This window comes from Sarcophilus harrisii, chromosome 1 (assembly GCF_902635505.1).
Source record: "Sarcophilus harrisii chromosome 1, mSarHar1.11, whole genome shotgun sequence".
NCBI classification, from domain to species: Eukaryota; Metazoa; Chordata; class Mammalia; order Dasyuromorphia; family Dasyuridae; genus Sarcophilus; species Sarcophilus harrisii.
In genome coordinates this window covers 239,185,126-239,210,461 of record NC_045426.1, presented here as the reverse complement: position 1 = coordinate 239,210,461, position 25,336 = coordinate 239,185,126, and the positions used below count along the sequence as shown (strand labels likewise).

General features: G+C 32.1%; 1 protein-coding gene across 1 annotated transcript in view; it reads right to left on the bottom strand.

Annotated features, from left to right (window-relative positions):
- HSD17B4 (hydroxysteroid 17-beta dehydrogenase 4) overlaps positions 1–25,336 on the bottom strand; it is a 138,962-nt gene that overhangs the window by 78,739 nt on the left and 34,887 nt on the right. The window contains exons 7-11 of the mRNA XM_003762919.4: positions 25,021–25,105; positions 19,062–19,249; positions 13,029–13,120; positions 9,073–9,097; positions 7,486–7,614 (exon numbers count right to left, since the gene is read on the bottom strand). Of these exons, the coding sequence (XP_003762967.1) occupies positions 7,486–7,614; positions 9,073–9,097; positions 13,029–13,120; positions 19,062–19,249; positions 25,021–25,105 (519 nt within the window). The remainder of the gene's footprint in view (positions 1–7,485; positions 7,615–9,072; positions 9,098–13,028; positions 13,121–19,061; positions 19,250–25,020; positions 25,106–25,336) is intronic.

Below are 25,336 nucleotides of genomic sequence, written 5' to 3'. Positions count from 1 at the left end.
AGTAAGGTATCACTTGAGGACATAATTATATCTTTGGAAAATATTAGAATTGCAGTTGTTAAAAAAAAAATACCTTCCCTTGTACAATCTTTTTCTACACATTGCTATCAAATTGGTTACTAATTTTTTTTCCCAGTCTGGGGACACCTCAATTCACACAGGTCAATCTCAGTTTCTAGAATGGGGAGCTGATTGTGCATGTCTAGTGGAGAGTGTACTGACTCTAGAGTCAGAAAGGTGAGTCTTCCTGAGCTCAAATCCAGCCTTAAATACTCTGTGACTCTGGGCAAGTCATTTAACCCTGTTTGCCTCAGTTTTCTCACTGGTAAAATGAGCTAGAGAACAAAATGGTAAACCATTCTACTAACTGAAAAAGTGACTTAACAACATGTCTAGAATGTATTGCTTCCTCACCTTTGCTTTTCAGAATTATTATCTTCCTTTAAGGCAAAGCTGAGCTGAGATCTAATCCATGTAGCCTTCCCTGATCCTCTCTCATCATTCCCCTCCCATCTGAAAGTTCTTGTTTCTCTAATATTTCAAGATCATTTTATCTGAATCTCTTCATTGATCCCATCATATTCTCCACCTCAAATCAACAGAATGTAAACTTGAGAGGTAAGATTGTTTAATTTGTGTGTGTTTATACACATAACACGTACACATACAACACATACACCTGTAACACTTTGCCCATAGAAGATACTTAATAAACATCTTTTAAATAGATTTTTATTATATAATTGTTTTGTACTGAATTGTATTTTCTTTTTTCAAAGTGAACACATAAGAACTAATATTTACTTTTTATCCTTATTTGAACCCTCTTAGTTTTGGAAATTACCATTTCATATATTTTTTTTGACAACATGATGTCTCATTCACAAGTAAACATCATTGTATTAGCTCAAAAGAGTTTTATAAGTCCTTGAAACATTCCTTAACAAGTGCAGTAAATTTAACACGACTAATTTGGAAATATTAACATGACCATACATGTATAAACCATATTAGATTGTTCGCTCCCTTGTAGAGAGATGAGGGAAGGGAGGGAAGAAGAAAATTTTGGAGCTCAAGATCTCACAAATATCAATGTAGAAAGCTATTTTTACATGAAATTAGAAAAAAAATAAATACTATTGTTTTCTAAAGTACAAAAATTAACAAAAGTAAGTAGAAAAGGTTATTAGGAATTGGCATTCTATCCTATTTGTGCATTTTAGCATATTTCTAGTAAAGTCATGAAATCAAACTGTAGGGATTAGGTGCACTGAACTGATCTAATGTTGTGTATTGTGCTTCTCAACTTAATTAACAGACATTATTGTGCACGCTGCTGCCTTTCTGAGTTACCTCCTCCAAAGAAAAAAAGCAATTCATTTTGCTCAAGTATAATCATCACATAAGTGATGAATGCATTACTTTATTCAAGGTATGGCCCAAAAAAGGCATGTGAGAAGATGCACTCCTTTGCAGAGGTAGGAACTACATGGTTGTGAAACATTTCATGCTTTCACAATTTTTTTTTAATATACTGATCAGATTTTTTTTCCTCTTCCTGTTTTTTTTTTTAATCTGAAAAATATTACTTGTTATATAAAGATGGCTCTTTGAGAGAAGGAAGAGACATTGAAATTCTGGCAATGTATAAAGAAACAATATCAATAAAAATTTATTTTAAAAAGAATTACTTTGATTGATTCCACTCAACAAATATTAATTAACTGCCTACTGTGTGCAATGTACCATTCCAAATGATGAGAAATAATACCCTCCTTGTTCTCAAAGAACATAAGTATGATTACCTTTGAGAAAAATAAACTATCAAAGACCAATGAGTTTTATTCTTTTTCTTAGTAAAAAAAAATTGCTGCAATAAAGGTATATTCACTGTTGAATTTACCATCCAGAAATAACAGTTTACTTGGAATATGAAACTTTAAAAACCATAAAGTACCTTGGGCAATATTTCAAATGTTTGGCAAAAATATTTAAATCCTAAAAATAGTCTAATCATTTAAAAATTCTCAAAGTAATATTAATCATTTTTCAACTCTAATCATTTACAGTATTTAAAATGGCAAATGCCTCAGCTAATTGGTATTTTCAATAATTATACATAATAGTTTAGCATATAATTGCGTATCATGGCATCAATTTACTTAAATTAATTTTGCTAATAATTTTTAATGAAATCTTCTGGGAGAGTATGAACTGCTGATATAGAAAGTAGTTTTTCATTTGAAATGTGCATATTGTAATTTCCTTTTTATTAACAGTTCAATGCTTTAAGGTACCAAAGCTGAATTGTCTTATCAGAGGAAACTTACTAATATATTTTTTTGTGTTTTACCTTGTACCATTTCTTAACTCTGACAGATTTCTACTATTCATAGGCTATCTTCTCCTATGTCAAAATAGAGAATGAACCTGTAAAACCACATATTTAATGGTATAATCAATTTAACATTTCAACAAGAAAAGGCAAAAAAGTAATTTTCAAGAAAAACTAAGAAGATTGAGAAATTATTTTTAGAAACGGGAGGAAAAAACTTTTCAAATTTTTTATCTTCCTCTAAGAAATATGCATTTATAATGAAAGACAGAGTAGAGAAAATGCTGCAGAAAATGACCATGATTAAAGTTTTGCCCTCAGAAAGTCTTTCTTTCAAATACTATTAAAAATATTTTTATACGGATTATGCTAAAAAGAGGGCTACCAATTGTATTTATGTTCTGCAAGAATGTCCCATGTAAATTCAAAACAGTTCAAAAGATATTTGAAACTCTGTGTACAGCAGTACATTTAAAACCAGATTTTAAAAAAGAAGATAAAACACATGGCTACTGTCCTCAAAAAATGGGTTGAGAGGAAATATTCTTTAAAAACAGTTATAAACATTTACATAGAACTCTAAGGTTTTACAAGATCTTCACAACAACCGAGGGAGGTAGGTGCTAATATCGTTTTACAGATGAGTAAACAGAAGTTAAGTGATGTGCCTAAGGTCACAAAGCTAGCAAGTGTCTCAAATCAGATTTGAAATCAAGACATCCTGAGACTACAGGTCTAGCCCTCTATTCACTGTGCCACTTAGATAACATCATTTTCATATTTACAAAGCTGTAAGTTACTATCTACATTTACTTATGAGAAAATTGAGGCTCAAAGAGATGAAACTGTAATGTTAAGAGTCAGAATTTAAAATTACTTGTTTTGACCATGCCAATAGTGTTACTTCTACCATAAAAAACATAAGTGCATGCATTTTAATTGATATTTCCCAACATAAAAATAAACATTAAAGAAACAATTATTTTAATATTACTTCATATTTTTACATACTAACAAAATATATTTTATATACATATAAACAAGTGCGATTTCTCAAAATTTAAAAATTATAACCAAATTTGAACAATTTATACATATAATTTCATTTGTAAATAGAAAAACTCACCTGTCTCAAAAGCTAAAAATTATATATATATATGTGTGTGTGTATCATAAATCTCAATAAAATTAGGTCCCAAATAAATGCAAAACAAAAAATCCCCTTAACTGGTCACATTACTCAAATTCTCATTATGTAAAGTTATAATTATATGTAAAATATGGTCACTGATTCCAATCTAATGGATATATGCAATAAAAATATTTTCTCTAATTATTAATATAATAGCAAAGACTAAAAACATGTATTTCTGATTCAAGTTTATTGCAAATTAATAAAGTAGTTATAGTAGGCAAAAAATTTTAAATGCCAAATATCATACCTAAAAAAATATCAAATAAGCCTACCACTAAAGAGCAAAAAAATTGTCACAGTCATTTAAAATATTTAGCGACATCAAATAAACTGTCTTTTTAAAAATCTTCATACATGTACTGGTAAATAAGAGTTTTGCCCATATGTTAGTGAATTTTTATGCTTATATTTTTCCACAGTGAAGGAAATCTAGCTGGATAATCTGGGGCATTACCTAAAATCACTAATGCTTTAAATGCGATGTTATTGTCTTTGCTATATTTTTCAGCAGTTGGGCTAAAATAAATTGAAAAAACAAACCAGTCTTCAAGAATAGCTCCAGACAATCAGGCTTTTTTAACTAATTGCCAAAGAAATGGAAGCAATCAATGGTAGTAGCCTCTCAGAGCATAAGAATTTAAAATCCCCTTCTGGATTACCTCCCCCAAAAAGCTTAAATGATCTTTTGGCACTTTAAATCTAGTTGAGTTTATTCTTTCTTAGAAATATAAATTCCATACCACTACACACCTGTCAGATTGGCTAAGATGACAGGAAAAAATAATGATGATTGTTGGAGGGGATGCGGGAAAACTGGGACATTGATGCATTGTTGGTGGAGTTGTGAACGAATCCAACCATTTTGGAGAGTAGTTTGGAACTATGCTCAAAAAGTTATCAAACTGTGCATACCCTTTGATCCAGCAGTGTTACTACTGGGCTTATATCCCAAAGAGATTATAAAGAAGGGAAAGGGACCTGTATGTGCACGAATGTTTGTGGCAGCCCTTTTTGTAGTGGCTAAAAACTGGAAACTGAATGGATGTCCATCAGTTGGAGAATGGCTGAATAAATTGTGGTATATGAATATTATGGAATATTACTGTTCTGTAAGAAATGACCAACAGGATGATTTCAGAAAGGCCTGGAGAGACTTACACGAACTGATGCTGAGTGAAATGAGCAGGACCAGGAGATCATTATATACTTCAACAACAATACTATATGATGACCAGTTCTGATGGACCAGGCCATCCTCAGCAACGAGATCAACCAAATCATTTCTAATGGAGCAGTAATGAACTGAACTAGCTATGCCCAGAAAAAGAACTCTGGGAGATGACTAAAAACCATTACATTGAATTCCCAATCCCTATATTTATGCACACCTGCATTTTTGATTTCCTTCACAAGCTAATTGTACAATATTTCAGAGTCTGATTCTTTTTGTACAGCAAAATAACATTTTGGTCATGTATACTTATTGTGTATCTAATTTATATTTTAATATATTTAACATCTACTGGTCATCCTGCCATCTAGGGGAGGGGGTGGGGGGGTAAGAGGTGAAAAATTGGAACAAGAGGTTTGGCAATTGTTAACGCTGTAAAGTTACCCATGCATATATCCTGTAAATAAAAGGCTATTAAATAAAAATAAATAAATAAATTTAAAAAAAAAAGAAATATAAATTCCAGAAAGCATCCTTTTCTATTACAACCTTATTTCATTCACATTAAAAATTTGTTGATCAGTATATCCACCTTTTTTGATTTTCTTCAAAATATCAGGATTTAGCTTTCATAACTTCGCATCTACATTGGCACTCTTTCTAATAATTTTAACACTATGCAACTAACCTTGATTTTTAAAGTACTAGAACCAACTATAGCTTGCAATACATTTTTTTTCACTATATAATTTAGTTTTTAGTTATCTGAACAGCTGCTCTGCTAAATGAAATGTGTTTGATTGCAACTTTCAATCCATATAGCTAAAAGATCTTTCATTTCTATCACCGTAACACTACTATTCTTTGTAGTGTTTCCAAACCACAAAGAGCTAGAGCAACTCTGCCTTTTTCCTTTATTTTTGCCAGAATACTGTACAATATTTTACTGCATAGATCTGACCATTCCAACAAGTCACCTTATTTTAGAGTTACAATAATCATATCCATATCATTAAATTACATCAAATTTGTCCTAAAGTAAGAAAAGGTCTCTTCTTTTAAGTGCCTGCAATGTTTCAATCTGAAATATTCCTTCTTCTATCCATTTTGTTAAGGGCTCTTTAAACACACACACTCCACAACTGGTTGGTAATAGGGTACGCAGTAGCACATTATGTTCATACTCAATGAGAAACAAGTCCAGAAAGACAACAAAGTAGCATGTTAAAACTCTTGACTAGCTCACATTTGTCACATTATTTAAATTCTGGCTCACATTAAATAAAGTCTAGTATCATTTTATACTTTGCACTAACTCTAATCTTACCTTATTCAAACTCAAAGGAACAAATAGACTTAGAAAGGTAAAAAGTGAGAAGAAGACACCAAGGAACGAGTAAAGCAGCATGAACATGACAACAACAATAAGAATAAAAATAGTATAAAACAAATGTTAATCAAGCTGGAGTAGACGATTTGTATTAAGACTGAATAAGCCATGTTCAGAACTTTGAAAACCATCTTGAAGAGTCTACATTTTATCCTGCAGACAATTTTGACATCAATATATAGGGTAAACTGAAGTACAGGAGATCAATTAAAGAATAATTAAAGTAAACCTGTTAGATGACAAGGATTTGATCAAGATTGGTAAAAGAGGAAATAAATTGAAAGGATGGATAAGAGAGAAGTTTTGAAAACATAAATAAGGAGAATCTAGTGATTAAGCAGATAAAAGGCAAGGGGAAGATTCCAAGATGATTGCAAGATTTTAAACCTGAGTGACTGGGAAATTGGTGGTGCCAATGAAATTCTATCACTCAACAAACATTTATCACATGTCCAAGCATGTAAAGCACTATGATAAGCACTGAAAGATATATGAAGGGGAGCAAGGCACAGTGCCTATCTTTAAATCACTTAAGAGGAAAAGTTGACATATTCTCCTCAATAATAATGCTGTGGTGGAAAGAATGATGGACTCAGGGTAGAAAACATACAGATTAATATCTCATCTCTGACACTTAGTTGCTTTCTGACCAAAGGAAAATCATTTAACATCTCTCTGAATCTCAGTTTGATGTTCATTAGTAATATTCATACAATAAAGCCTGCAGTATCTACTCTCAGGGTTTCTATGGGGCTCAAATAACATAATATTCCGGAAAGAGAAGAGCTATATTTTAATATTTAGTTATTATTATATGCTCCTATTTAATTCTAAAAATATAACAGTTAAATGCAAATGAAGTGTAAAAGCTCAATACTCAATCACCCAAAGGAGAAATTTATGAACAAAAGTGGAAAACTAAAAACAGGAGGGATACAAATAAAATAAATTAAACCTTTCTTGAGACTGTTATTCTTATGTAGCAGAAATCACAGCAATAAAAGTTTAAATTAATAGCATGCCTTCAGAGTTATAAGAGCTTACAAAGTAACTGCTGCATCTAAAAACCATGTCTAAACTAATAATGTTTAAATCACAGCCAAAACTCTGGAAGTCCTAAGGAAAATCATGTAGCAAATCTGTCCTAGATTCTGACATTCATAGCTGGCTAATATACATTACAAAAATCTTTTACTATCAACTTAAAGAGATTCATGTTAAGGACCTGGAGAGGAAAGTTCAATGGTTCTAACATTTACTGAAGTAGAAAACAGGCTTTTATTATTAAATCATTAAAATTAAAATAAAGGTTTATATCTCAACTAAAGAGAACTCTTATCTCTTCTTCAATTCCTTAGCCTCAGTTTTTCTGGTGAGGGGGTGATTCATTTTACCTTGGATAGTCTGAGGTTTGCTAGCATTGTCAAAGTCACAGATCTTCCTCCAGTTAGCCTTTACTGCCTCAGGTGTCATTGGCTGATTTTTCTGCCTGACGATGGCACCAAGAGTTCGTTCCCAGCGTACTAGAGAATAAAAGGAAAGACATCATATCACAAAGTTTAAAAGAAGCATCTGGGGGAGAAAAAGCTACTTAATCTTTTTCAGAGTTCTTAATCTTAGGATAAATTTTAAAGATTTTTCTTCATATTAAAAAAGAATTATACTTTTTTAAAAGCTTGATTTCTGTATTTGTAAAATGGAAACAATACTGAAAATCTTTATCATCTCATCTGCTGAGGAAACTTGAGGGAACAATTTTTTTTAATTCATTTAAGAGTAATTCTATATGTTGCTTTATATGGGGTCCCTCTTATCTCTCCCTTTCTCTTTCCAACAAGTCTTAAAGTCATTAAAAAGATAATAATTCAGAAAGCCACCAGCATTATTTTTTTTAAAATACTGTTTAACAAGAATATAACTTGTTTCTTCTGCTGAAAATGTCCAGAAAAAAAATTAACCATAACTATTCCTTGGAATCCAACTACAAATTGCTACAACAAATAAAAATTAAAAGTTACTAGACCAAAGATCTCTATAATGTGAGACTAACAGAAATACCCTTTTCTAAGGATTCAAAATGCCAAAGTTCTTGGTGTTATGCTTGGTTCTTCCTACTAAAATCAATGTTTTCAAAAATAACCACAAAGTTCTACACTTACTTAATTTCAGGAGATGGATACGAGTCCCTCATTTGAAAACAACTGATAGGATGAAAATAAATGTTCAATAATGCTCTTTTACCTTTGAAATATATCGCATTATAAGATTAATTTTAATATCAATAACACAACTCTAAAGTGAGAAAGAACTAGAACTCCACAGAGTGAACTGATTTGTTTAAGCTATTTGGGAATCAGGAAGCTCAAAGCAAAACAGATTTAGACCTGGACCAAAGAGCATGACTCAACCTTTGAAGGTTATCAAGTAATGCTTCACAGTCCATATCCTGTCCTTTTGACTTTCTTCCATGCTTCAAGAAGATCATCTGAAATTGTGGGGGAAAGGTAGACTAACAGTCTTACCTTTCCTCACTCAAGATTCCACTCCAGAGTAATGTTACTCTTTGTCACAACCAAAGTAGTTTCTTCCAATCCTGTTCCTAACAATCAAGGAAGGAAAGGATAGCAGGGAGCAACAAAAGTAGAGCTCATTAAGCTGACCATGGTTCAAAAGAATGACGATATAATCAGAAGACAAAGGATAGAGAGATCTCCATATAGACTAACAGAAAGAAGAGGAAAATGAGGTAACTCTGAAAATGAAATGGGGAACAATGGGAATTTAAGACATTTAAGTGTTCTAAGAATGTTTGTTCACATAAGTGTACAAATGGTCAAAGCTGTATAAGAAAGGAAGTATAATTAAGAGTTAACCCTCAAAAGCTCCTAGCAAACTTTTCATGAAGCAGCTCTATGGAGGGTCACACTTCAGGTTAAAGAGTTGTAAATAATCAGATCAACCAACAACTAAGAGCCACTTACATTTCCCAATCCAGCCTGCTCCAACCTAGAAAGAAAAAAAGGGGAAAAGAACATCATTATCTGATTTTTAATCTTCCCTGGAAACTTTAAAATAAAGTCTAAACAATTACTAGAAAGTAGAAAGGGCCTCTGCCTGGAGATAGGGATAAATGACCTGACAATAAAATTCAGTTTCACAACTTTATGACAGCTCTTTATTGAAAGCATATATACCAAAAAAAATGGAGAACACCATATAAAGCCCAAAATCTATTATAGGATTAATTATGTATTGTAATGTATTTTTATTATTTATTATCACAACATAGAATATCTGAAAAAAAAAAAAAAAGATGGAGAACTGAATTCAGTAAATAAGAACAGGAAGGAACCCCAGAGAATATTTGCATTAAAAAATCCTGATCTTTAATTAGTTTGAAGCCACTTCTTTTGTGCTGAAAATCTAGTAATATTTCCCACCTCTGCAAAGAAGCCTGCTTTGCCAAAGGTATTTTGAAAAGGAAAAAATTATCTGGGATAAACATATGATGCTACTATGTTAAGGGCCATGCCTAAGTGAAGGGGCCTCCACAGCTGTGAATCATAACACTTAAAGGAGTTGCAAAGCAGCTTTTACTTATACAGATGTTCCTTGTGGACTGGGAATGAAATAAATTGGAGGCAAGAGGGAAAAGGAGAGAGGTCAGAAAATGCAATTGCCTCTCAGTCTCCCAAATGTCATCATCATCCGCTCACATGAAGAGATCCATTCTACAGGTCTGAGTTAGACCTCCAGCAATCACTGGCAGGTGGCTCCCATATCCCATATTTCCACTACCATGTGGAAATACTTTCTAAAATAAAGTACAATAACAGCCAGAAAGCAGCAGAGTACACTCTTCACTATACAGTGTGATCTTTTCTTTGCCTGGTTGTGAACAACACTGATTTTTGCTTTAAGACGTGCATTTGATGTTTCATCAATAATGATGAAAACCAAATAGACAACAATTGCAATAATTCTGAGAACTAAAACTGAGATTCCTTATATCCATCTGCAATACTCTCACAAGATAAAATCTGAATAAAAATATGCAAAATGCCTTGATTCAGAATTTTAAAAAAAAAAAAAAAAAGGAAAAGAGAAATCTGAGTAAAATCATAAAATTACATAATCTGAGTGGAAAGAGATCTCAGAGACCACAATGCAATACAAAAATAACTGATAAGTCAAAAAAAAAAAAGAAAGCTGATATTAACAAAATACAAATTTTTAAAATTTGACAAATGCTTTCCATATATTATCACATTGTGCTAGGATGCTGGGCATACAAAGATAAAAATGAAGCAGTTCCTCAATAAGCCTACATTCTACTAGAGGAGACAAGTACAAAGATAAATATACAACACATTCATATACAGGGCAGCTGGATGGTACAGAAAGCCTGATGCACATCTAGCTTTAGACATTTACTAGCAGTGGACAAGTTGGACAAGTCACTTATCCTCGATTGCCTCCCCTACTTCCAACAACAAAATATTTACATACAAAACCAATACAAGGTTTTTCCTAGTGTCCTAGAAAAGTGGATACTAATATTTGCAAGGAGGAAAGGGAAGAGTAGAGGAGGAGAGAATGAGAAAAAAGGAAAGATCAGGAAAGGTTTCTATATTATTCCCAAGAAGCAGTGATCCAATCATTACTTGATACTGTACTTCAGGGGAAACCCATTATAATAAAACCCATTCCACTTTTGGAAAGTTCTAATTATTAGTATTTATAAAGTCTTCTAGTGCTCTCCTCTCCAACGTATAGTAGGATTGTGTGTGTGGTTCTTTTCCTTGTTAGAATATAAGTTCTCTGAAGCCAGAAACTGTTTCAATTTTGTCTTACATCTTCAAAACTGCTTAGAACACAGTAGGCACTTAATAAATGTTTATTGATTAACTGACAAATTAGGGAAAAAAATTTTACATCAAATCTGGAAGATACAAAGAGGCTAATTTAGGTTTTATGTAATGAAAATTTCTGAACAATTATAAAAAAGTGGAAGCTTCTGAAGGGAGTGTGTTCCTCTTTCCAAGAGATTTAAACTATGGTCAAATAGTTTAAGGTGATATAGAGGGGATTCTTGTTCACATATTAAATGGATATTTAATCCAAAGGCCTCTGAGGTCCTTTCCAACTTAGATTCTGCAAGCATTTACAAAACACTACTAATTGTAAACTGGAGACAAAAGAAAAATCTAATACTTATTCTATAAAACAACCTTTCAAATATATAGTTACTTACACCTTATTTCCGCCATAAGTCTTCTGTAGGCTAAATGCTCTTCAACCTTTCTTTCTAATCCTACTCTTTTAGATATTCCCAGATTTCCCTAAAATTTGCCACCCAAAATTGAATATAATTCTACAAAGTAGAATACAACAGATTCATCAACACCATAATTTTGGACATCAAACTTAAAGGCTGGAAAGATAGGAGGCAGCCAAGTTTAAAGAATTTTAAAAGCCTAACAAAAAAGTTTAAATTTGATCTTGGAGATAATAGCAAGGCACTAAAGTTTACTGAGAAGTGACACGGTTAGTTAGACCTACAATTCAGGAAAATCACTGACCACAGTGTGGAGAACAGAATGGAATGGAAAGAGATTTGAGTCACATAATTCAAATACACTGAAGCTATAATTAGAATTGTACAAGACTTATCAGCTGCTACCAAAAAAAAAAAAAAAAAAAAAAAAAAAAATCAGAGGTCCTGGAATCATATCTACCACCAATCAAAAAAACCAGACATGCAGCCAAAAATATATCCAGCAAAATTATCTTTAATATTGAATGAGAAAAAAAATGGACATTCAATAAACTTACAGATTTTCAAGACTTTCTATCAACCAAAACCAAACTTAACAGAAAATTTAACATATCAATATCAAATGTCAATATCAAAGATCAATTTTAAGATACTCAATATGGACAAACTGTTTAAACATGGACAAATTGTTGTTGTTGTTGTTTTAATATGGGAAATGTATACTACATGTTTAAGATTCACATTAACAATAGGGTAACTCAAAAGAAAGACTGGAAGATTTAAGATAAAAATAGTAATCATGTTATATAAATAATGATGTGGAGAGGAAGAATAGACATAGAGGCATTAAAGGGGGGACAGGAGGGCTCATAGTTCTGAAAACCTACTCATATAGGGAATGGATTGAATAGACAATACTACATATACCATGGAGGATATCACATCCTCCAAAATCTATAAAGCAATAAGGTGGGGGGAGGGGTGAGAAGGGATAGTCAATTGGGGAAGCAAATAGATAATAAAAGAAGACAAGAGAGAAATCCTTGGGTGGGGAAAAATTAAGCAATAGCAAGGCAAATTATGGAGCAGAATTTAAGCAAAGAGTCAGCAGGGCCAGGAAAGACATTTGTGTGTATGCAAAGAGAGAGAGAGAGAGTGTGTGTGTGTGTGTGTGTGTGTATCTACATATACATATATACATACATATATACACACACATACACACACACACATATAACAATATCTTAACTGTAGTTTGCTTGGAGGTGGGGGAAGGAGGGATGAAAGGGAGAAAAAAGAATAAAATAAATAAGGTGCACAGTAGAGAACCAAAGAACAATTTACAAGGAAGTAAAGAAAAAACGGACATTTGTAAATATAATTTCTCCTACTAATATATATATTTTTTGATTTTTACATATTGTTGAATCCTCCCTGATCTTTTGCTAGGTACACGACAATGTTCTCTTTTGTTTTGTATTCCTTTTCTGTTTTTTTTTTTCTTATTCTGTTTTTTTTTTCAAATAAGATAAATTATTTTTAAGAAACTTGTTATCTAGAAATACTTAATAAATTGTTTTTTAAATGAAAGAATTGCACGTATCTATTGTCCTGGAAAATCAGAGGGAGAAGGGAATAAAAAGGAAGATTAGACAATACCTCAAATAAGCCTCCATTCTCTTCACAGCTCTCATGACATAGCCAAAGTACAAGGGGAGCCACATAATCAGGCTTCAAAGAATCCAGCAGGTCTAAATATGGAAAAATAAAATACAAAATTTATAAACCAAACCATGTATAGCATTTTATTCTCCCAAACTAACACCATATATTTGTATAGTGCCTTATAGTTCATAAAGTGATCTTATATGTGTTATCTTATTTCTTAATAACTGCTCTGTATAAGGAAGCAGAGCAAATATTAAACCAATTTTTCAACAGAGAAAACTAAAGGTAAGAGAAGTGAAGTGACTTTGTTAAGGTCAAAGTGACTTTGACTCTGGCAAGCAACAAAAGAGGACCTTGAAGTCAGGTCCACTGATTTCAACTGCACTGCCCCCATCCACTCTGTCAGATCACCTCTTACAGTCATAGCATTAACTCATTTATCTTATCCTTCTCATATTTTAGACATGAGTAAAATTATCAAGAGCTAATAGATCCTGATGTGTCAACGTGCTACTAAAATTGTGTGACATAAAACTCAATTCTTAATTATCTGTGGGAAGGTGAGATTTACTTCCACATCATTTTTTTTTTTTTTAGATTGACTGAAATTGTGTGACCTAGTTATGATTAAGTGATCAAGCAATAATTTTCAAAGCAAAATTCTTCCTAAAATAAGGTTAGTCCCTAATAAAAATAGTCTGTGTTTCAAAAGTTCCTAAGTCAGGTGTTTAGAGCTCAAAATGAATCTATATAACCTCCCTCAGCCTTCGTTTTCTATAAAATGAATGACATTGCCTCATTTAGTGACTCAATTCTGGAGTTAGCTCAATTACATTTTTATTTAATTATAAGTCTAGTTCAATTTATGGCTTTTGAGAAATTTTTACTCAATTATAGAAGTTGTGGGAAAACTTTATTGCATTGTTTGAACCTTGTTGAAAGTGGCTGGGGAAACTAGATTATCTCTATCTATTGCTTAGAGACAATTGATACAAGATTTTCTCACAATTTTATACACCTCAAGCAACCCATATGTTTTATTTGAAAACTGGCTCCACACTGATCTATCGGTAATTGTTTCTATATTCTATATTCTTTTCTGAAAAAAGTCACTTGGAGAATATAGGATACCTCTTTTTCTGATTTCAGGGAATTGTACCTGTTTATTCTCCCCCTCTCAATTTGGAAAGTCCCTAATCTTTTCCTTCAATTAGAAATCAGATTATCTAATTTTGTATCCTGGTTAATTTTGTATTCTTTTCATCAATTGGCCTATATTTGTTATATATATATAGAACTTTTATTATATAGAAAATTTTAATGTATAGAAGTGTCTCTGCTTATAATCAGGGTCCAGTGCCAAAGTAGAGAAGATCTGATCCCAATTTGTTGGGCAATTGGCATATATTGTTTAATAAATAAATTTGCTTGGGACTCAAACTTTTGTTTTCTCAGTCACTTCATCTTTCAACTTCCATATCTTTAAAATACATTCAAAGTTCTAAATTTTGTGTCCTTTAGTCCATCTATGTGTATCCCTAATACACTGAACTAAAGAAGGTTTTCATCACCTCTTCTACTTAAAGTAAAAGAATTTTAAAGTGTGGAAAAGAATAGTTTTTTTGTGAAGAGATAAGTCACAGCTCCAAAAGTACTATAAGTAAACAGCTCTTTAAACTCATTAAGCATTGTGTCTTATTAGAAGGAACTGCTTTTAATATATTATAAATTATCAAAAGCAATTCACAGTTGTATTACCCAGGCATTTTGTTAAGTATATAAACTAAATAAACAAGTATTGTCCTTCAGTCATCATTAACTCACAAAAGGAATACTGTCTTAAAGAATTAAAAGTCTTTAAATATATAAAGACTTACAATATGTTCAAAACAATTTTATTCTAAATTTTCTCAATCCAAAAAGGAACCAAGATTTAGTGACTTGCTCTCCATATCTAGTCCATGGAATAAAATTTTTACAAAATGACTCCTACATTTACATAGCCAATCTTTCTCTTTCTCTTTTTCACTCTTGCTCTCTCACCTCAGTTTTAAAGCCATATTGCTAATTACCTACAGCTGAATATCCCATAGGAAACTCAAACTCAGCATATCTGAAAAAAAATTCAATGATTTTCATCCATGTTAATAGTACTCTACTTCTAAACTGACTTATTTTTGTCAAGAATATCAACACTGTTTTAATCACTCAGGTCTACAATATTAAAATGACTCTCAACTCCTTTCTACAGAAAACTGTAGAATTCTTTTATTTCTGTTGAGAAAGCAGGTGCAGAGTTACACTTTAACAAGCATCTGCTGGGTCTAAACCTCCTCTTGGCAACAGATTTGTTCTAATTAAGAGCTTCAGAATGACCTTATGAAAAGTTTCACACTATGAAACTATGTAACTTATCCTAAGAAAGCTACAATTCTACTCAGGCTTGATTTGGGACTATTAATGTAAAATTATAAAACACCAATAAGAGAAATTTCCCAAAAATTTTCTAGACTACTCCAAACCACTTCATCATGGATGCATGCATTTCTATAGAACAGAGAGACCTGCAAAGATGCATATAAGTGAGAACTCCTTCCTGAGGTAAATATTATTTTTTAATGTATCCTAGCTTAAATCAATCTTGGCATTATAAAACAAAATCTCTGATCTGCCTCATTATTTCAGTATTTGAAAAGAGCTTAGTAATCCAATCAGTTGTCCCTTCTGCCCTTCTCTCTCTCTTTTCCTCTCTTTTTTTATTTACATGTGTGTGTGTGTGTGTGTGTGTGTGTGTGTGTGTATACACACATGAGCACACACATATCACTCAAATGCTCTCTCTCCTTATCTGTACCTTGAGAGTTCTTGCTCCTTCTCAAGGATACATATAGAATCTTTTCTGTTCACCACAATTGTTAGAACTGCCCTAAAATTTTTTGCTCTATATGCTTTGTACTTACATATTCCTATTCATGTTGTACACTCCCAGTAAAATGGAATGTCTTTGAAAACAGAGCTTTATTATTATTATTGCTTTATATAGTTTATACCCATTTCCCAACATAAAGCCTCATACATAGGCATCAAATGTTTTGTAAATTAAACTGAAAAAAAAAAATATGGAAGAAATAATTTCCAAATTCAGATTTTATTGGTACAAGTCAAATGTGGATGTTGGACGTTTATATACATGCTATAACTATGAAATAAACATATAGCATCTATTGTCCAAAATAAGGAAAAATAGATTGGTAGAAAGACAGAGACAGAGAGACACAGAGAGAGGGAGAGGGAAAAGGAAGAGGGACAAGGAGAGGGAAAGAGAAAAGGGAGAGGAAGAGGGAAAGGAGAAGAAAAAGGAAAAGGAGAGAGGGAGAGACGAGGAGAGGAGGAGGGGGGAGAGGGAAAGAGGGGGAGAGACAGATAAATATTAAGGAAATATATATATACATATTATATATATAATATATATATATATATTTTAATACCAGGGTTATTACTTTATAGACAATATGGAACACTGTTCAACAGAAAATGGTTTGATATCAAAATTCCTGTACTCAAATAGATCCATCATCTCACTGAATTGATGACAGATTATAACCCATCCACATCTGCCCATGCAAGTCTCAGGTTTATTTTCTCCAACAGACCATCAAAGGACATTTACCCAAAATGCTACAGGCCTTGCTTGCTTTCTCCAAATATTGGGAGAGTAGCAATGGAGCACTATTTATCTCCTTATCCTTTCATATATTTCCTTGATGGTGCCTTTTATATCTATTCTTCTTCAAAATACTTAGTAATATGCTGTATCCTGTGAAGTGACTCTCCACTGCCCCTTCTCCAAAAGCAATACTATTTCAAGTCTCCCTGATATATAATACCACTAAAATATAAATATTAAAAAACTATATATTTGTGCAAAAATGTTTGTGGCAGCCCTCTTTGTAGTGGCCAGAAACTGGAAACTGAAAGGAGCCCATCAACTGGAGAATGGCTGAATAAATTGTGATATATGAATATTATGGAATATTATTATTCTATAAGAAATGATCAACAGGATGATTTCAGAAAGACCTGGAGAGACTTACATGAACTGATGCTGAGTGAAATGAGCAGGACCAGGAGATCATTACATACTTGAACAATAATACTATATGATGATCAGTTCTGATGGACGTGGCCATCTTCAACAGAGAGATGGATCCAAATCAGTTCCAATAGAGCTGTAATGAATTGAACCAGCTACACCCAGCAAAAGAACTCTGGGAGATGAGTATGAACCACTAAATAGAATTCCCAATATCTCTATTTTTGTCCATCTGCATTTTTGATTTCCTTCACAGGCTAATTGTATGCTATTTCAAAGTCCGATTCTTTTTGTACAGCAAAATAACTGTATGGATATATATACATATATTGTATTTAACTTATACTCTAACATATTTAACATGTATTGGTCAACCTGCCATCTAGGGAAAAGCTGGAACAAAAGGTTTTGTAATTGTCAATACTGAAAAATTACCCATGCATATATCTTGTAAATAAAAAGCTATAAAAAAAATTTTTTTTTAATTTTTTAAAGCTACATACTTATAGCTAAGATGGTGACATTATCTCTCTTTATAATTGGGTCTTCAAATTGGTCGCTGCATACTACTTGGCAAACAACATTCTCAATTCCCAAACTAAAAAAAAAAAAAAAAAAAGGAATATTACTATCTATCTTAGAGGCATGTTTAGAAAGGAGTTCTTAATCTAGGGTCTGTGAATTTGGCTAAAGTAGATAGATAGACAGATAAATTACTGTATTTCAATATAATTGATTTTCTTTTTAATCTTATGTATTTTGTTATGAGTATTAAAAATTATTCTGCAAAGAGGTTTGTAAGTATCACTAGATTTCCAAAAATTGCCATGATCCAAAAATAGTTAACAGGCTTTGGTTTAAAAGGTAAATAAGACCAAGTTTACTAAGACCTATGAGTTCTTACAGACAAACTATTATTAATGTTTTTAAAACAATAATAAAATTCAGCCCTATCTTTACCTTATATGTTAATAAAAGGAGAATTCCTTCACTGGATATAAATAAAAAATTTATTCCATTGAAGAGTTTATTCCCTGAAGGAATAAACTATTTAGAAGAAAGTACGATAGCAATATAAATAATCATTTACCTAATAATCCACAAACTGAAAAACAGAAGGTTAATTCTATAGCAAATTATATAGTGAGACTTAACATTTCTATTACTCTATTAAGGGCTTTCTTTAAACCTTTCAATAAGATTTAATTGAGGGTTGTGTTCTTTTAACTGCTGACAGGGAATGGTTCAAGATTGTCATTGTGGTAGAGAAAGGAAGGCAAGAAATACGTGCAAAGGTAATGCAGAATGTTTTAGATTTTAATATTTCTAAACATTTACATGCAAGTTTGAACTAAAGGATCTGTTTTTGAGATATTTATTAGTAATCATTTAATCTTTTAGAAATTTGAAAACAGAAACATACATTTAAAATCATTTTTCTTATGAGTCTGATTAGAATCAGGGGTCCTCAAACTTTTTAAATAGGGGGCCAGTTCACTGTCCCTCAGATGATTGGAGGGCCGGACTATAGTAAAAATAAAAATTTTGTTTTGTGGGCTTTTAAATAAAGAAACTTCATAGCCCTGGGTGAGGGGGATAATTGTCCTCAGTTGCTGCATCTGGCCCATGGGCTGTAGTTTGAGGACTCCTGGATTAGATAATTCTTCTATTTTTAATAGACTAAGAATACTTTGTATTGTGAAATGCCTTTTTTCTAGAATATCCAAGGATTCCTGGTTAGAATTCCCACAATTCTAGAGGTTTTATTACAAAAAGTTTAAAACAAGGATTACAATTATTTAATCACTGTCTGGGTGCCAAAAGGCAAATGAAAATCTAAGATGTCACTTGGCTTGTAGTAAAGAAAAAATGTTTAGAAATTAAACACAAGCAAAATACAATTTTAGAGAATGGCAGCTCAAGCTACTTACCTGGTGGCAAAATAGTTTTAGTCATTCGGGATCCAGCAGTAGGTGCAATAGTATTACAATGGATGTTGAATTTCCTGCCTTCAATTGCAAGTGTATTTGAAAGACCCAGAAGACCAAGTTTAGCTGCACTATAATTTGCTTGACCAAAATTGCCATAAATTCCAGAAGCTGAAGAAGTCATAATGATCCTTTAAAAAAAAAAATCACATCATGGTATTTTGTCTTTCTAAAAATTAGAATCACAAATTTTTATATCCACTCTCAACTGTCAAATTTGACTTGAATACTGCCAATGGCTTTTTCAATCATGATTCAAAAACCTAAAACAACAATAATAAGCTTTTTAAGAATTCTGAAATACTAATAACAATCCTAATAGCTAGCATTTATGTAGCACTTTTAAGATTTGCAAAGAATGATCTGGATGATTTCAGAAAAACCTGGAAAGACCTAGGTAACCTGATAGAGTGAAGTAAGCAGAAATAGGAGAACATTGTACACAGTAACAATACTAATGACTTAGCTATTCTCAGGAATGATCCAAGACAAGCCCAAAAGATTCATGATGAAAAATACTATCTGAGGGACAGCTAGGTGGTACAGTGGATACAGCACCAGCCCTGAAGTCAGGAGGACCTGAGTTCAAATGTCACCTCAGACACTTAACACCACTTCCCAGCTGTGTGACCCTGGGCAAGTCACTTAACCCCAAATGCCTCAGCAAAAAAAAAAAAAAGGAAAGAAAAGAAAATTACTATCTGAATCCAGAAAATGAATCAATGGCCTCTATTTTTTCCCTTTCTCGCTTTTTTTTTTTTATTTTGAATTTTCTTCCACAAAATGTCCAAAATGGAAATATTTTACATGTTTACACATGAATAAACTATATCAGACTACTTAACATCTCAAGGAAAGAGGAAAGAAATGAGGAAAGGATAGAATGTGCATCTCAAACTTTTTAAAAATGTTATATATAACCTATTCCAATTGTTTGCTATTTTAGAAAGGGGGAAGGTAAAAGAGAAAGGAATAAAGAAATTTGGAACTCAAAATCTTACAAAAATTAATTCTGAAAACTATCTTTCTACATAATTGGTAAAATAAAATACTATTGGAAACATTTTTTAAAAAGCTGCTTTAAGATGCACTGTTCTTATTTATAAAATGAAGGGGTTGTATTAGGCCCTGAGGTTCCTTTTTAGCTCTACATATGAGAATCTATGACTCAGAAGGACAAGAAGAAATGAAAATATATCTGGTAGCAGAATAAAAAGTTTTAAAGCAGAAAAAACATGCTAAAAATTGTTTTTACATGTATTTAGGGGAAGCTTCCTTTAAAAGTTTTCAATATTAATCTTTTTAAAAGATTTGCAAAGCACTTTACATATATTATCTTATTTAACACTGAAAGTGATTAAAATGGAAGTAGGTATATAGTAGGTATTTTTTATACTGAAAAGTGAAATAACATACACACACAAATGTAAATACATGTACCCATTTGTTACAGGCTTCAGAAGTAACACTTTTTCATGTACAAAGTATCGTTATATATAAATTAGCAATGATCTGGGCATAGTGACATAAATCTAAAATTTCTTCTTCTAAGGAGATTGAGGCTGGAGGATCTTTTGAACTCAGAAATTCTGAGCTGCAATAGAGGTAAGCAGATCAGATATCCACCCTAAGTCTAGAATCAATAAATTGAGCCCCAGGTGGGGAGTGCGGAATGGGGAGAGAGAACGATGACCCGAGGCTGACTAAGGATAGGAAAATCAGTTTAGGTCAAGAACAAAGCAAATCAAAGCTGCTAGTATCCAATACAAAATCAACAAAACAAAACAAAACAAGAAATTACATCTGGCTGCAAGAGTAACTACTTCTGTGAATCTTGTTGCTTAATAAAGTTAGTTTAGTCAAAGGTCAAATATTTCTTGTTCTGTGACAGAAAACTTTCTTCCTGTGTCTCTGAAATTGTTGACAATACAGACTATCAATATTTCTAAGTTCTCAGTGACTAAAAAAGAAATCACATTGGTACAATATTACAAGAAATAATCAAAGAAAATTTTCCTGATGTGATAAAACATGAGAAAAAAGTAGAAATAGAAAAAAAAAAAATCCACTGATCACCATCTCAAAGAGATACTACAAGGAAAACACATAGGAACATTATTGCTAAATTGTGAAATCCCCAGAATATTTTATAAGAACAACAATAACAAAAAGCTATTCAAATATGCTGGCACTACAATTAGAATTGTACAGGATTTATCAGCAGCTACAATAAAAAACTATAGGTCCTTGTTTATCATATATCAACGATTAAAAGAACTAAGCCTCTGGCCAAAAATATTATATTCAGCAAAACTATGCATAACACTGAACAAAAAAAATGGACATTAAATGAACTTGCAGATTTTCAAGATTTTGTCTCAACCAAACCTGAACTCAATAGAAAATTTAACATATAAAAGCCAACCTCAAAGACTTATTTCAAGGGACTGAACAAGGACAAACTGTGTTTACATTTTATACATGGAAATATAAACTATGGCCTCAAATGACATCAGTTATCAAGTAGTTCAAAAGAGACTGAGATAGAGCTGAGTAAGATCTAACTCTGAAAAATAAAACTGACTAGGAAAAGGTGAAAATAATAATTACACTATACAAACAAGGTGCATAAGAAAAACTGACAGACATTAGATTGAGAAAGAGGGCTGGTAGTTCTGAAAATCTAGTCATATTGGGAATAGGGTTAACAGGAAACAATACATATGTAGATATAAAGGGTATAGCACCTTCCAAAACCTATGAAGAAATAAAGGGAAGGAAAAGGTATAAGATGGATATAGAAGGGTGTGTATGTGGGTGTGAGTGTATATAAATATATGTATGTATATGTGTGTGTGTGTGTGTGTGTGTGTATGTATATATATTTGTGTTTAACTATAGACTGATTGGGGGTGATGGGGGGAATGAAAGGGGAAAAATGCTAAAGTAAAAAGTGCATTGTAAAGAAAAAATAGTCTTCAAGAAAGCAGAGAAAAGATGGATAGTCATGAATTGAATGTCTTCTATTATTATAGGCTTACTTGAAATGGAAATTCATTGTTACATATATTAACTCTCCCTGAAGTTCTGCTGGGCACACAATGTTTTGTTTGTTCATTTTCCTTTTTCAGTCTTTTTTCTTTTTCTATTTTTCTTTTTTATTATTTTGTATTTAATTTTAAATTTAAAAGGAAAAAATAATATTTCTAAATTCTATAACTTAACTCGTTACCCTTGGGAACTCTAGAGAAAAGCACTTTCATAGCGGGCAGAGTAATAAGGTTTCTATGCTTTACTCAAAGTAAAACCTTTTTTTATGGTCTCTCAGGAATGAATAGGAAACTTTGACATTCTTAAACTTCTATTTCTATGGATTAGTTTCTTTCTGAAACTCTTAATGGTTCTTTTTTTAAATCAAAATTAAGTTTGTTTCAGTCTCCAGATGTCCCTTCATATATGTTATCTTACTATAAGAATATATACCTTTGCTCTAGTTTACTTGACAATTTCTTTCATAAGAGATTCCACACTGAAATTTTCCAGTTTATCAAATTTCTAATATTCCAATCTCTCCAAAATGTTTTGAACATTAAGGATTTTCAGCAAAACGGTCTTCTTGCTTTAAATCTTGATAACAAACAAGTATTAAACTGTTATTTGTTTCTACATATTGGTTCTTTGGACATCAATTTCCTCTGAATAAAGTGATAACTCTTTTCTGAATTTCATCTGACATAATATACATATATATATATATATACATATACATATATATATAAAAAGAGAGAGAGAGAGAGAGAGAGTTTACCTTAGTATCAGAAAATTATTCTCTTTCTTAAGTTCTATATTGATTCTTTCAGCAAATTGCTGTGATCTGACCAATGAGGAGGTCATACTTATTTGTTTTCACTGTTCAGGACAATTAACATCCATAGCCCCATCCTTGTTTCCCAATGCTGTTTCTTTGAAATTCAGCCTTTTGCACACTAACTTGGTGTTCATTTTAAGAAACTTTCATCACTCATATATCCAAACAGGGCACAACTGTTACATATTAGGCTTATCTGCTTGTATTAGGCTGGTAGTTATTTTGCATCAGACAGTTGTTACTTCTCGTTTTTTGCCTTCATAAATAAAATTATTTTTCCTGTAGTTGTATTTTTCAACAAATTTTTTTTTCTTGGAATCTCTAATATCATTGTGATGATTTTCTTCTTGTGTTTCTTGGGCCATATATAAAAAAATTAATTTGGAACTGCTCAAATATTTTTATGTTCACAAGTCAAATTTTAATTCTCTGATAAGTATGTTAGTTTAACCTAGACTATACCTGTAATTCCCAACTTACTTGGATCATCCTGTTCCTTCCCCTCCCCATTAGATTATATCACTTCTTTTTATCTAGCGTTTATCATAAATTTGTATTGATGTTCCTTCTCTACAATGCTGAACCTAACAAATTCCATTTCAGGGCTCAAGTTGCAGTGTCACTGAAGCTTTTGCAAGCCTTCTTTTTTTTTTTTTTTAATTATTATTATAGTAACTTTTTATTGACAGAATCCATGCCAGGGTAATTTTTTTACAACATTATCCCTTGCACTCACTTCTGTTCCGATTTTTCCCTCCTACCTTCCACTCCCTCCCCTAGATGGCAAGCAGTCCTATACATGTTAAATAAATTACAGTATATCCTAGATACAATATATGTGTTCAGATCCAAACAGTTTTCTTGTTGCACAGGGAGAATTGGATTCAGAAGTTAAAAATAACCCGGGAAGAAAAACAAAAATTTTCAAGCCTTCTTGACAAAAATTTCAAGTTCTTCTGTCCTCAGACATCTTACAAATTCAAATGCAAGTCCCTCCAAGACTTATTATCCACATGTAAAGGATCTTTTCTGAATTAACCAGTCCTCTCAAACCTTCCCTTCTATATCTTCCAATTTTTAAACTACATTCTCATCCTCAAAGGATTAGAAACTAATTAGAACCCAATTAGATGCTATTCCCTACTTTTAATTGTATTGTGAATTTTAACTAAGTCTGTGGAAGAGGTTGTTTAAGCTATTAATACATACATATTTGCAACATATATGGCCATAGTTTTAATATGAGAAGATTCCATTAATCAGATTTACTCTTTTGATTAAAGTCAATTTAGTCTCCTGCTTTTTAACTAGCAGAATATCTGATAAAACAATGCTACATTCATATCTCTTCCACCTTGTAAAGATTCCACTCAAAGCAAGTAAACCAAATCACCTTTTAAAACTCTTTGAAACTGAGAGTCAAATGCAATGTCCCAATTAAGCAAAGTGCTTTGAATGAATTGCTTTTCAACATTATCTGTGGCTAACTTAAAGTTAGCTTGAATGACTTGCAGAGTACACAATTTACTAGCACCAATCACAGTCATGAGCACACATTTATGCAATCAGTACAATTTATATTCTTCTCAAACATTTTGCAAAGATGAAATGATGAACTACCACCAGAATCTGCAAAAAGACTGCTGCCTATCTTCTGCCCACCTGGTAACTAACGGCACAAGATGATATTCTGGTCATAGAATAAAGTATACTATTAAAAAAAAAAAAACTTTAATTTTATGTATTTGTATTATTTTTAAGTGTAAAACAATTCAAGGAAATAAGAAAACACTGAGGAAATCATTAAAAATGAAAAATAAAGGTTAAAACTAAGCAAAGTTTTCTACCAATAATATGAATCAATGACACCAATTTTACTCAGAGGACAGGATATATGTCAAACCCTATACATGAAAGTATGTACATATATTCCTAAAGATATCTCCCTAAGCACAATAAAATCGCTAATAAGATTTAGCAAATAGAAGGCATATAAACACAAAGATGTTGCAAGAAAACTATACCAAGCCATACCTTCCAAACTTCTGCTTCTTCATGTGATCCCATGCTGCCCGGGTCACTTGGAATGATCCCCGCAAATGAACTTTATGAATCACATCTATAGAAATTAAGTAATTATTGTTACTAAGCAAGTAATTGTCAAAAATCTGACAGGCATTTGATAAGTGAAACCCAAGCAATGGTTATTTGTAGGAATGTTAACTTCACCTAAAAACCAAAATAGCTTTATGCATTCTACCTACCAATTATCAGCAAACTACGTGCAATGCCATAAAAGTTTATTAAATGACTCTCTTCTAGATCAGGGCATCTTGAATTTTTTCTACTC